General features: G+C 37.6%; 1 protein-coding gene across 1 annotated transcript in view; it reads left to right on the top strand.

Annotated features, from left to right (window-relative positions):
• Window positions 1-13,176, top strand: part of LOC107562241 (uncharacterized) — a 63,031-nt gene that overhangs the window by 24,588 nt on the left and 25,267 nt on the right. Inside the window, exons 8-9 of the mRNA XM_016246847.1 lie at window positions 4,261-4,383; window positions 7,884-7,931. Of these exons, the coding sequence (XP_016102333.1) occupies window positions 4,261-4,383; window positions 7,884-7,931 (171 nt within the window). The remainder of the gene's footprint in view (window positions 1-4,260; window positions 4,384-7,883; window positions 7,932-13,176) is intronic.

Here is a 13,176-nt window from a genome sequence, read left to right as displayed (position 1 = left end):
GTCCGAGGCACTCGTAGAAATTTTGGACACGAATCCGCTCGGGTCGGACCTCGGGTTTTCGGATCCAAGTGGACCCGTGAAGACCTCTAGCAACGCAGTAAAAGCATTATCCATTATGATTTTTAAAGGGTATGCGGACACCACAGATCAAAGCAATTGCCGCGAGCTGAGATAAACCATGCTGCGGCTACTGCCCAAGAAACAAACGCTTTGCCACACATCCCTCGGGAATAGGAACAAGAGCGAGTGGAGCATTATCACAATGAGCGTGTAGTCGCCGAGACAAAAACTCAAAAGTTAGAATATGCCCTCAAGGGCTGGAGTCTGGGTTCTTATGAAGTTGTGGTGTGAACAATAAAGAGTCTGAAATCAGGTGCTGGAGTGATCCAAGAAAAGAACGGGTTCTCTTTTGAGTCCACTATATTGTGAACACCAAAAGGAATGAGGTCACTTTTGGCTGGTTCCCTTTCTGGTTCATTTTAAGTGAACTGGGTTTGGTTCCTTTAAAACTAACTATATGTGAAAGCACCCTTAATGTGAAATGTACTGATTATGCAAAATAAATTAATAATAATACTACTACTACTACTACTAATAATAATAATAATAACTCATTAATTTAGCAAAAAGCTAAATTACCAGACTCATCATTGTGGAAAAAACTAAAATTATAAATAAAATGAATGAGAAATAGTTTCCTCTTGACAAAAATTGCTATATTTTTCAAATGGAAAATATTTCATTTGATTTAATTTATAAATGTATTAAATAGCTAATAATAATTAAACATTTTGTATTGGACATCCTCTGTTTTACTGTGAACTAAAAATATTTTGCATACCAAGCACTTTTTTTTTCATCATCTGAAACATGTCATTAGTGTCATTATTGATCACATACACATCATACATATGTGTAGATCATGGCCTTTATATCTGTTAATCTAATTTTACCTTCAAACAAAACAGATTTTACTTAATCCATTTGGGAGTCACACTTGTGATCTTCATGGTCAAAAGTGACCGGACACCTAAAGCCTAAACCCCCCCCCCCCCCCCCCAGTAAAATATATTAACATATTTTTTTCTGTAATATTTTTGCTTTTGTGATTTTATGGTACTAATTAATATTTATGCAATAATTATAATCAATTTCTTCTTATTGGAAATATTTTTTTTTTATATATATATTTTTATATTACTTTTCAATTAATGCAGTATTTCATGTTAAAATAGAGTCAATGCCTTTAAAATCCATTTTTTTAAACCAGATTAGTGCCATCTGGTGAGAATAAAATAAGAAAATCATCTGCAATACCATGGTTTAGCCCATGGATTCTTATATAGCTGTATATAAAAGGCCTATAAATTCTCTAATTGTTTTTAGACATAAATACTTATTTTTGTTAAGTTCTGGATTTAGATATATATTTAGACATTCTCAAAGACAACTTGTACAACCTGTAAAGGTTTAGATTTTTAGTTTGTTTGAAATGTTGATTTTAAGCATCAGTTTTTGAATTATTATTACTACAGTCAAACCTGAACACAGAAAGCATTTTGTTACACAAAACATTACAATTCTATAAAAATGTAACAAAAATTAACAGGAATGTTTTATTAGAGCTTAATTCTTAGGGTCTGGTCTGATTTCAGTTTTCTGACTCGTTTTGGCTATATGGTTATAGCCATACCAGTTCCTTTAAGTGTGCATAATTGTGTGTGTGTGTGTGTGTGTGTGTGTGTGTGTGTTTTGCACTCTTGATGTTTTAAATTGTAACCCCTTCCTTGCTATCCACTTTTTTAGTGCATTGTAGTTAAAATATTGCTTTTATTTAACATATTTGCTGTGTTACAGTCACACCAATTCATAGGTGTGTGTGTACTAGGGGTGTAACAGTACGCAGATGTCACGGTTTGGTACGTACCTCGGTTCAGGGGTCACGGTTCAATGCGATTTCAGTACAACAGGGAAAAAACGACAAATCTACGATGCTAGGTTTCTTTTCATTTATTTTGATGAGACAGTAGTACAAATTACAAATTTTCCACCTAGATGTGAAAATACTAAATGGTATATTAAATTACAATGTTTTATATATAAAATCTGCAGTACATATATACATTCAAGGAATACATACTTGAAATATATTTGATTTAGTTAACAAATACACAAGGGAAAAAACAGTGCGACACGTAACGTAGCCTATATATGCTGAGTGTGACACGCTTAATTTGTTCACAGAAAGGAAACTCAAATGGCAGAAAGTGACACCTATTTGTTTTCTTTATTTTACAAAAGCACAATGTTTTGTTTTCATTGTGAGTGGACACAAATCAAAGTAGACCTTTTACAGTGATGTATTATTAATAAGACAATAAATGACGGATTGTTTTAAGTTGATTCTGCTGGTATAAGGAAACAGTTGAAGTGATCGCGCCGACGCACACACACACACAGAACATATCAGTTCCAGCATTGCTGCTGTAATTTCACAGCGCAGTTGGTACTTTATCTAAATAAAATACAGTGAACCAAACATCAGCGCGCCTGCCTCTGTTTCACCATTGGAACATGACTGAAGTACAAAGCCTATAATTTACACAATAAATAATAGTTTAGCATTCTGATACACCGCACATATGGAAATATTATGGAATATTTGGATTTGTCCCGAATGAGAGAGGTAAATAAAAAAACATGATCACAAAGCTCCATTTCTCAAACAGTTGAGTACGCAAGCCTTTTAGAGTATACTCCTTTGTCAGTGGCTATGTTTACATGCAACCAAATAATCTGTTTGTAATCGGATTGACGGCTCAATCGGACTGAAAAGCCTTCATGTAAACCTTAATCGATCCGATTGAAGTCGATAAGAATGAAATTTCGATCAGATTGAAGGGGGTGGTTTATTCCTTTTCTAATACGATTGAGAGTGCATGTAAACGCTCGATTGGATTGATCCCCGAAACTGAAAGGACTGCGCATGTACAATGACGCAGAAATAGCATAATGGCGTATGACGCGTGGAACAAACTGCTCTTCCTTTTGAATAAAGTGTTATAAATGCGTGTCCTGTCATTATAAAACTCTCCTTTCACTCGGCAACTGTGAAGTGGAGCAGGACAACCTCCCACCAGTCCTTGTTTTGGATTCTCATCCACAGACAACCCATTACTGTGTGATAAATATGAGCAGCACAGCACAGCGTTTATATGTACAGTTATAAATTATCCATAAATGGATTTTCATATATATTTCATATATTATGATCCATAATATGGATAAATATTAATTCTGCGGTTAAAAACACATAAAGAAACCGTGTAGGAGAGTGGTTATGTGCAAACAGTGAGAAACTATATTTGTGCAGTGTGCGCATGTAAAAAAATTTGAAGCTTGTGACATATAAACTCGCACATCAACCCGATCACTTTATTTAGCATTCATGTAAACACAACATTCAGATTCATCAATCGGAATGAATTCAGTCCGTTTGAACCAAAAATTGTGCATGTAAATGTAGCCAGTTAGAGACGCATTCTGAATCAGCACATGGTCACTGTCTAGTGGGCTTTGTTTTCAAGTGCGCAACTCATGGCAGTCGCTGTTCTTCTGCTGGCGATTACAAACAGCGTTGCATTACAGGGTGCCCCCTTCTGGAGTGAGGGTGAATTGCCTGTATTCGTTGTAAGGCCTCATGCACCGAACCAAGATGTCTGTACCGTGACGGTTCGGTACGAAAACATGTATCATTACACCCCTAGTGTGTACGCGTGTGTGTGTGAGTGAATGTGTTGGTTTTGCACTCTTGATGTTTTAGAGTTTCACCCCGTCATTGCTGTGTACTTTTTTTCTGAATTGAGGCAGATTTGTGGATTGTAATTCTCAGAATTTTTTTTTTTGTCGATTTCCAATTAATTTCTTATGGTCGGTCATTTTTGACCAAAGACCACAAGTGTGACTATTTTTTTATGACCACTTAGCCTGCTCAAATCATTCCCTCAATTTTTTTGCTTGTTCACATTCCAAATGCCATAAAAGTCACCAAGTTTCATACCATTCTGATGAAGCTGTGATTTTTATAAATTCAAAACAGAAAATTTTTCGGTCAAAAGTGACCAAAGAGCACCAGTATTACTATTTGTAATATTACTGTTTGCGATAGTACTGTTTGGATTATGTGATATCAAGTACTCAACAGACATATTGTATACCCCACATACTAATGTAACTATTTTTACCTTTTTTATTCATCAGCCCTCTGTTGCCAAGAAAGACCCCAGTGCAGTGAATGCAGCCCAGATGCTGAGAAAAGGAGCAGTTCAAATGGAACTGCATTCTAATGGCTCTGAGGCTCCTGTCAAAGACATCTCTGATCATGTAAGAATATAACTATAATATCATTCCTACGTATTCACACTGAAAATTGTGGGTTTTCTTTGCTCCAGTTGCTGAATTTCATTTTTAAAAATTCATAAAAGTTACTTTAAATACAAACCTAAAATAGTTATTCAATTCTAATTCAAGACTGTAAGAGGTGCGGAAAAAGTTTCCTTTTTAACTAATTTTAAGTTTGACCAAGGTGGTCTTGCTGGGTTGAGTGTGAGTAGACCAGTTGTCAGTATGCAAACAGTGTTGTGGGTAACCTAGGTAACCTAGTTCTGTGAATGAAGTCAACACACCACAGTATGGGTCACTCTTGCTAAGGATGAGCTCTCAGGAGACAGTATATCAAATTAACCATGCCCCGCCTGCAATCAGTCTATAAATACAGGTGCGAAGTAGCCAGCGCTTTTTTTGCCGACTAGTGACAAGTGCTCCCTGAGTGACCACGTCTTCAGTGTTGACTTCATTCACAGAACTAGGTTACCTAGTATGGGCTACTGTGTACCAGATAAGGTCAGGAGGGGAGATAAAACCCAAGTGGGGCAATAAAACTCAAGGAAACAAATTCATGCCAACAGAACATTTTATTAGTTTTCCCTGTTATTTACACAGTTAAATCAGCGGGTTTTTAGCACCTTGATATTGTCTACATAAGGCAGATCACGTCTGCTCTGCTGTTTGTTGTAGCAACATCCAGATGATAGAATTTGGCAAATGTCACAGATGATGACCAACCAGCTGCTGCACACACATTCTCCAGAGAAGCACCTTTAAACAATGCCCAGGAGGCAGCCACTTCTCTTGTATAGTGTGCCACCACTCCCTTAGGAAGCATCCCTGCATTGTGATAGGCTAGATCTATCAGCCTGACCACCCATTGGGCTCTGCTTGGACACTGCCTGGCCTTGCACAGAGTACCCATAACAGACAAACAGCTAATCGGTATGCCTTACCATTTGTGTGCGAGAAATTTATCTTCTCAGTGCCCTGACTGGGCAGATTAGATGCAGTCTGGATGCTTCTGTTGAATTGTGAGGAGGTGGATGGAAGGGTTCTATCACCAAAGGCCTGGAAATAAAGGAACGGGGCAGAACATTTGGCAGAAAGGTAGAAAGGCAAATTAACCAATCGTGCAGGTAATTGGCAATACGTGCAATATGTATGCCCTGGTGACGAAGAGGAATGAGTGCGGCATCCATACATTTGGTGAAGGTGCGGGGAGCCAATGACAGACCGACGGGGAGAACATTATACTCATAAGCATTGCCCTGAAAGTAGAACCTGAGGTACTTCCTGTGGTCCTCATGAATTGGGATGTGGAAATAAGCATCTTGGAGATCCACTGTTGTGAACCAATACCCTTGTCTGATGAAGGTTAAAAGGGTTGAACGACAAAGCATACGGAATGGCATTCGCTTTAAATGATGATTTAAATTCCTGAGATTCAGGATGGGCAGAAGACCCCCCATCTTTCTTTGGAATCAAGAAATAGGTTGAATAAAACCCCTGCCCTATTGATCCCGAGGGCAGGCATGTTATTGCTCTTTTTCCTAAAAGAACTGAGACTACGTCTTTCAGAGACCTGCACTTTGTCTCTTCTCTCAAAACAGTAGGAACAATTCCTTAAAATTTGGGTGGCTTGGATTTGAATTGGAGCCTGTATCCAAACTCCAAGGTGCTCAGCACCCATGTACATTGAGTACATTGGTGCCAGTGGAAGAAGAAAAAGTGAGGCCGGAGGTTTATAACCATCAGTGACGGTTTCTTCCACCTGCTGCACGTGTGCTGGAAGACTCTGCCTGCCATGTCCTACGAAAGGACTGCTGGACTCCTTGGCTTGGTCTTATGGGTGCCCCTTGGGCAGCAGACCGGCACTGACCTACGAAGACCTGGCTTGACAATTCTGCCCGGGCCCAATTGCTGCTCCCAGCTGATGTGCGTAGCCCACAAGTAGCTGGTGCTCGACCCACTGATTAAGTCAGTTCTCTTGTCCTACGAGATTGCTCCAAGGCTGCTTCTGCAGATGGTCCAAAGACTTCCCCATGCACTAATGGAGCTGCAATGACTGCCATGCAGTCTTGATCTAACAGATTAGCTTGAGATAGCCATACCTGATTGCGTGCTTGAACCAAATTGGCCATGGATAGCCCCAGGGCTTGAGTATGCGCACTTGTTCCTTGGATCAGCATATCAATCAAACGCAATGTCTCTGGGATGTTTTCCTCATCTGTCAAAGAGGAGAACAAATCCTGGAGCAGACCCTCTAAATAAACCAAGAGGAGAGAGTTTGTCTTGCCGACAAGGCAGAGGCATGAAAGGCTTCCCTCAGCTGACTGTCGATTATCCTACCATGCTTTTTAGGGTGTGAAGCATCTCTTCCAGTCCTGACCATAGCCCCCATCAGCATAGCAAGTGTGGGTCCGATCTGAGGAGCTGTAGAAAGCCCATTAGCTGCTGCCCCTGCCAAGTTGCCCGGCTGTGTCCTAGGGAGTGCTATAGAACTAGGGGCCTTCCATGAAGACTGCAACTCTAAAATCAGGAAGTATTGGCAACCCCTCTGTTTTTCGACGCTGAGGGCCTCTATCAAACACTGAGGATGATGTTGAAGCAGCTTGGGAAGGCAGTTTTGCATGCTCAGCTGCTCTGGAAATCACTGCTTTGTCTGAAGGGTCCAGTGCAATAGCCTCTGAAGTCTCTGACGCACTATACCTCGTTTATGACTCAGAGATGTCATCTGGTTATGAAGGCACAGAATTTTTATCCCTTCCAAACACTCCAGACGCTGCCAATGAAAGCTCATCAGGGTGACAGCATGGCCGTTTTGTCAATGGAAACATGCTGACTGAGATTAAATAGAACATAATATTTTTAATACATAAAATTTTACTATTTAACAAAATTTGTTTAGTTATGTTATTAAAAAATTCAAACTGGTAGAATGTGAATCAGTTTATTCAAGGGACAAAATTTAAAAAGAAACATCTGTGGTATGTTACTGTTTTTGTCTTATCTTGTGTCTCATAAAGTTTAATCTTTCTAGAATATAACTGAAAATAAATGGCATATGCCTTCCTGAACAACTGGGTTAAAGGTCTCAGGACTCATGTCCTCAATGTCATGTGTCTTTCTCTCTTGTCCTTTATAAAGCTCCCCTTTCTTTCTTTCTTTCTCTGTCTCTCTACCTTTGTGTCTACTGCAGTACAATATAGTCAAACTCTAACAATGCTCTCCCAAATATTTTACAGTTATGTCTTGTCATTTCCTTTACAGGTGTAAGTAGCAGTGGGTGGTAATATACAAGAAATGCTGATACTGTTTCTTTAGTCATTCAGCAAATCTAAAAGCTGGTTCTTTTATGTTTACCTTTATCAGTCATACATGGGAAAAAAAATAGTATTTCACTGCATGCTGCTATGGTGCTGTTTGCTCAGGTTTTATTGCTCTTAACTGTATTGCCTTGGCACTTCTTGATTATTTTCTCATGTTTTTTGCAGAAACTGGAAGAGAGCACAGTTAAGGAGGCAAAAGAGAATGAGTCCCCTGTGAGTCTGGTCATATAATCACTTCCCAATAAATAGTTGTGGACCAATATGTTTTTTTTTTTGTCATGTCTGATTCTGATCTATAGAGGTGGCTAATACAGTACAGATACAATGCAGATATTATGTTCACATAATACAGTTTAATTGATATTTAAATTATATGAAACAATTTATTGTTTTCATTTCTTTCTATTTGTTTATTCATTTATTATTTTTGACAAGACTGTTGGTAGATTTTAGAATTGACAAAAGGGTTCCTTTTATGTTTATGGATATGGTTATCATTAATCTTGCCCATGTTTAGACACACTGTACCCCATAACGACAAAGAAAACTGTGGTAACTGCGAATTCATTATGAAAAGTAAAAACTAAAATATTACATTCACTTAAATATTCAGACCCTTAACTCAGTACTTAGCTAAAGCATATTCGCTTTATTTGCTTAATTACAAACTCAAGTTTTTTGGCTATGATGTGACACCTAGCCAAATTTTCTGCCATTCTTCTCTACACATCCTCTGTCTGTGATCCTCTGTCCTCTGTACAGAAGCTCTATTAGGTTAGGTGGAGACAATCTGTAGACAGCCACTGCTTTTTAGCTAATTCAGTCTTTGATGCATTTTGCACTGAGGAAAGTCTTCAGTCGGGCCATTTTTCCATAAAGCCCAGAATGGTGGATTTTTTTATTATTACTATTTTTTTATTATTATTATTTATGTAGCTCCATAAAAATAAAATATGTGCTGTCCAAGGTGCTTTATAGTAGTACAATTAAAAAGATGTACAAACAAGTATAAAAATAATGTGGATTCGAAATTCACATAGCATCACACAGTACATAACATTTAACCCATAAAAGAACTGTACCACAAAATAAATAAATTAAAAGGCAGGAAAAATAAATAAGTTTTAATTTTAGACTAAAAAATAGATTGTGGGGCTGATCTAAGTAGTGGTAGACTATTCCAGAGATTAGGATCAGCTGCCTCAAACACTCTACCCCTATGTTTAAATCTGGTTCTTGGCACCTTTAGTAGAATTTGATTACTGGATCTAAGTGATCTAGGTGGCAAATGAATTGAAGGAGGTAGAAGAGATATACACGGTTTCATCGGGTGTATGCACTTTGCCCAACGTTAACTTCTGGTCTGTGTTTTTTTATCGGTTAAAGTTAAAGTGATGAGTAGACTGAAGTTGGGATCAGGTTGTTGTGCTGTGGGATGTGTTTCCCATACATTTATTTATTTGTGGCAGCCACAATATCAAAACTGACTGCCAAAAATAGATTTTCCAAAAGGCGTTGACTTTGTTGAATAAACATGAGCACTGTATGTTTCAAAATCAAAACGTGGCGTGGGTGTTTTGGTATCACTGTCTGTGAAGGAAACTGACTGTCTTCAGGAAATTTTCGATGTCATTTTCATTTCATCTTGCCTGTAATGCCTGATAAAGCAGCGTTTGTGAGCGGAGCGCTGCTTAGTGTACAGCCGTTACTGGGGAAACCTCTATTTCTGCCACTCCAAAAGCACCTCCTGCTGGCAGAGAATTAATTTGCAATTTCAGTAAACATACACTTGGTTGTTTTGACCCAGCTATTGGGTTGTTTTGACCCAGCTGTGGGGTTCCAACCCAACCGCTGAGTCAAAACAAACCCAATAGCTGGGTTTATATTTAACCCAGCATTTTTAGAGTGTATTTTGCTTGTTATCAGAAATAATCTTCTCTGGAGGGATTTTGCTGTTGTTATTGTTGTTATGTACTTTGCGGAAATCTACCGGAAGTTAAGTTTGGGCACAAAAGCTTGCATGTGCAGTAACGTTTGTTGATGTTGCCGTTGAAACCATCTATAAGCGAGCAAGGCTAAAAATAGATTTATAAACTAAAATGTGTACTTAATCAAATACAATAATCCCAGTATTCAAGTCATTTAGATGCAGGAAATTCGGCGACATCCAATTCATTAGATCTTTAAAACAGGCTGTCATTGTCTTGAGTATTTTTTAATGGCAAGTCGTTTTAGGTGTCATCTGCATAACAATTGAATGATACTCTGTGTTTTCTGAAAATATCACCGATTGGAAGCATAGAAAGAGAGAAAAAATGGGACAGAGAATGGAGATTTTTGGGACTCCACAGGTAAGACTAGCCAAGAACAATTTGCAATTTGCAATATTGACTGTACAACATCTTTTGGTCAAATAAGACATAAACCATTTAAGGACATTACCCCACAGGCCCTAAAAATAAATAAGAATGGAATGATTGACTGTATCAAAGGCTGCCGTTACGTCCAGAAGAATTAGGACCAGGGCTTGTCATTAACACCTGCCAAATGTGTTGATTTCAGACGGACATGTAACACAGTCACTCCCACTAGCTACTTTAGCAGGTTACATTTTATATCCAGTAACTTAGATAGACATTATTGCTTACCCAGGACAAGTGGAATTTTTGAAGGGGAAACTAACCTGATTAAAACAACTAACTAGTGTAGTGATATCAGATGTTAGATAGCTTCACAAGGGGCACCACTAAATATAGTGATTTTAGATTTAAGTAGCACCACCAGTGTAATGGCTTTGGGCTTAAATATTAATACTTAATTTTGGTCATACTATTTTACAGGGCACCAGCCAAGGAATTCTGCCTTTGACAATAAAGAACAACCATGGAAGATTGTTGAATAAATAAGAATTACATTTAAACTATAGGAAGTTGTAGTCTGACCAATCTGAAGTATTTGTGAGATATCGTTAACTTGTAGAGACTTTTTACTGTATTATCAGCACAAGGAAGACACAAGTGTAATAAAATGTTTTTTATTAACAAAGGGATAGACAAGAGTAACTAACAATTACTAAATGGATACAATGAATGGATAAAGTGCAAAGATTGATAAATGCAAGTGACTGAGTTGGATTTTACTATGGACATTATCTTATGGAAAGATAAACTGAAGTTTCCTGGAAGTAATGAGGTAAACTTTATTCTAGGTTCAACAAATAAATCAAGATATTATTTGTTATTAACTGACATCAGTTATATGGAATCTAATGCAAATTAGATCATCATAAACTGACAATACACTAATGCCAATGGTCTCTGGAAAGAGGTTTGGAAAGGGTGATATTTATGCTCCATGTATGAGTGGCGAAATCTCATGGAGAAATCAAAACAAATGAACACAACTGCACACAGAAGAAACATACTCTGGTAAAAATTAAGTTTTTATACTTATATGATACAGCCTAGTTAAATGACATGACACGACCAAGAGAATGTGTTTCTCACTGAAAACCGGTATGAAATTTGATGTTAATTTTCATATAAGAGTTCATACAGTATAGAAGTAGTTAATAATGAGTGACTGGTATTTCAAACAGTCAATCATCTTTGCTCAATTTGATTAACCCGAAAATAGTTCCAAACAAAGAAAAAAACAAAACAGTCACACATCTCTGAGCAACACAATGAGGTTTTTCTTTTAATTCATTATTTAGCAATTAGAATGAATTGGGTGAGTCAATGACTACGTTTACATGTGCACGAATAATGCGATTATTTCCAATAATCAGAGTAAGGACTTGATCGCATTATGATGTTTACATGTCAAGAGCAAAGCTCTTCACTCCCGTTTACATTCAATTTCCATTATTCTTATTATTCGCTTAGAATTGTGGTTAATTTTTTACTGCCATTATTCAAATTACCCCACTGCACAAATGATGGACTCAGAAAAAGCAGGTGTGTTACTTGCCGCTTATTTACGTCTAATGCAAAACACTTTTGCATATTCCATGCTTTTTGGCGCCATAGAAATGTGATGGCAATTCGTTTGCCTACACTGCCGTCGTGCTCTACTCGCCGTTTCTGGATGAGGGTAAGAGACTAGTGGCAACGAGTTGTGCTTTCCCCAGAAATGCGATCCTTTCTTCCCCGCCATCGTTTCTAACAATATGCGTATTATTACTGGTGCATGTCACATCATTCATGTATGTCACAAGCACATGCGCACTTTGGTCATAGTGGCAATACTGCGATTAAGGTGTTTACATGCCTGTATATTTCGATTAAAATCAGCGTACGTGTACCCACCTATGTTAATACGATTATGCTTGCTGCGATTAGGAGCTTAATCACATTATTTAGATCTAAGTATTGCATTTACATGAGATAAAGTTTAATCACAGTATTGTCAAAATTGCATTATAAAGCAAGGCAAGGCAAGTTTATTTATATAGCACATTTCGTACACAATGGTAATTCAAAGTGTTTTACATAAAAGAAAGTAAAGTAATCATAAAAAAAATAATCCCAAGAATAAAACAAGGAATTTAAAAACTTTGACAATTATTTAAAAATTGATTTAAAATGAATTTAAGACAGTTAAAAATAGAAAATGATTATACATGCATAAAACACAGTGCAATCAGTTTGGACATCGCACAGTGCTCATTCAATAAATGCACCGCTAAACAGATGAGTTTTGAGTCTAGATTTAAATGTGACTAAAGTTTTAGCACATCTGGTTCCTTCTGGAAGCTGATTCCGACTGCAAAATAGCTAAAAGCAGATTCCCCTTCTTCTGACTCGATCCTAATGATCTGAGTGATCTGTTAGGTTTATATTCAGTGAGCATATCTACAATGTATTTAGGTCCTAGGCCATTGAGTGATTTATAAATGAGTAAAAGTACTTTAAAATCAATCCTAAATGTAACTGGAAGCCAATGTAAGGAACTGAGGACTGGTGTGATATGCTCAGATTTTCTGGTTCTAGTCAGAATCCTGGCAGCAGCGTTCTGGATGAGCTGCAGCTGTCTAATGGTCTTCTTGGGAAGGCCGGTGAGAAGACCATTACAATAGTCCACCCTGCCGGTGATAAAGGCATGAACAAGTTTCTCCAAGTCTTGAAACAAAACATCTCATTCTTGCAATGTTTTTTAGATGATAGTATGCTGATTTAGTTACTGCTTTGACATGACTACTGAAACTAAGGTCTGTCTCCAAAATCACACAAAGATTCTTAACTTGATTTTTAGTTGTTTGACCCCTAGAGTCAAGGTATGCATTCACCTTGAGAACTTCATCTTTGTTTCCAAATACAATGACTTCAGTTTCCTCCTTGTTTAACTGAAGACAATTTTTGCACATCCAACTGTTAATTTCATCAATGCATTGGCAGAGGGAGTCAATGGGGCTGTAGTCATTTGGAGATAAGGCTAGGTAAATCTGGGTATCATC

This window comes from Sinocyclocheilus grahami, unplaced genomic scaffold (assembly GCF_001515645.1).
Source record: "Sinocyclocheilus grahami isolate Dianchi unplaced genomic scaffold, SAMN03320097.WGS_v1.1 scaffold814.1, whole genome shotgun sequence".
NCBI lineage: Eukaryota > Metazoa > Chordata > Actinopteri > Cypriniformes > Cyprinidae > Sinocyclocheilus > Sinocyclocheilus grahami.
This window is presented reverse-complemented; position numbering and strand designations above follow the sequence as displayed.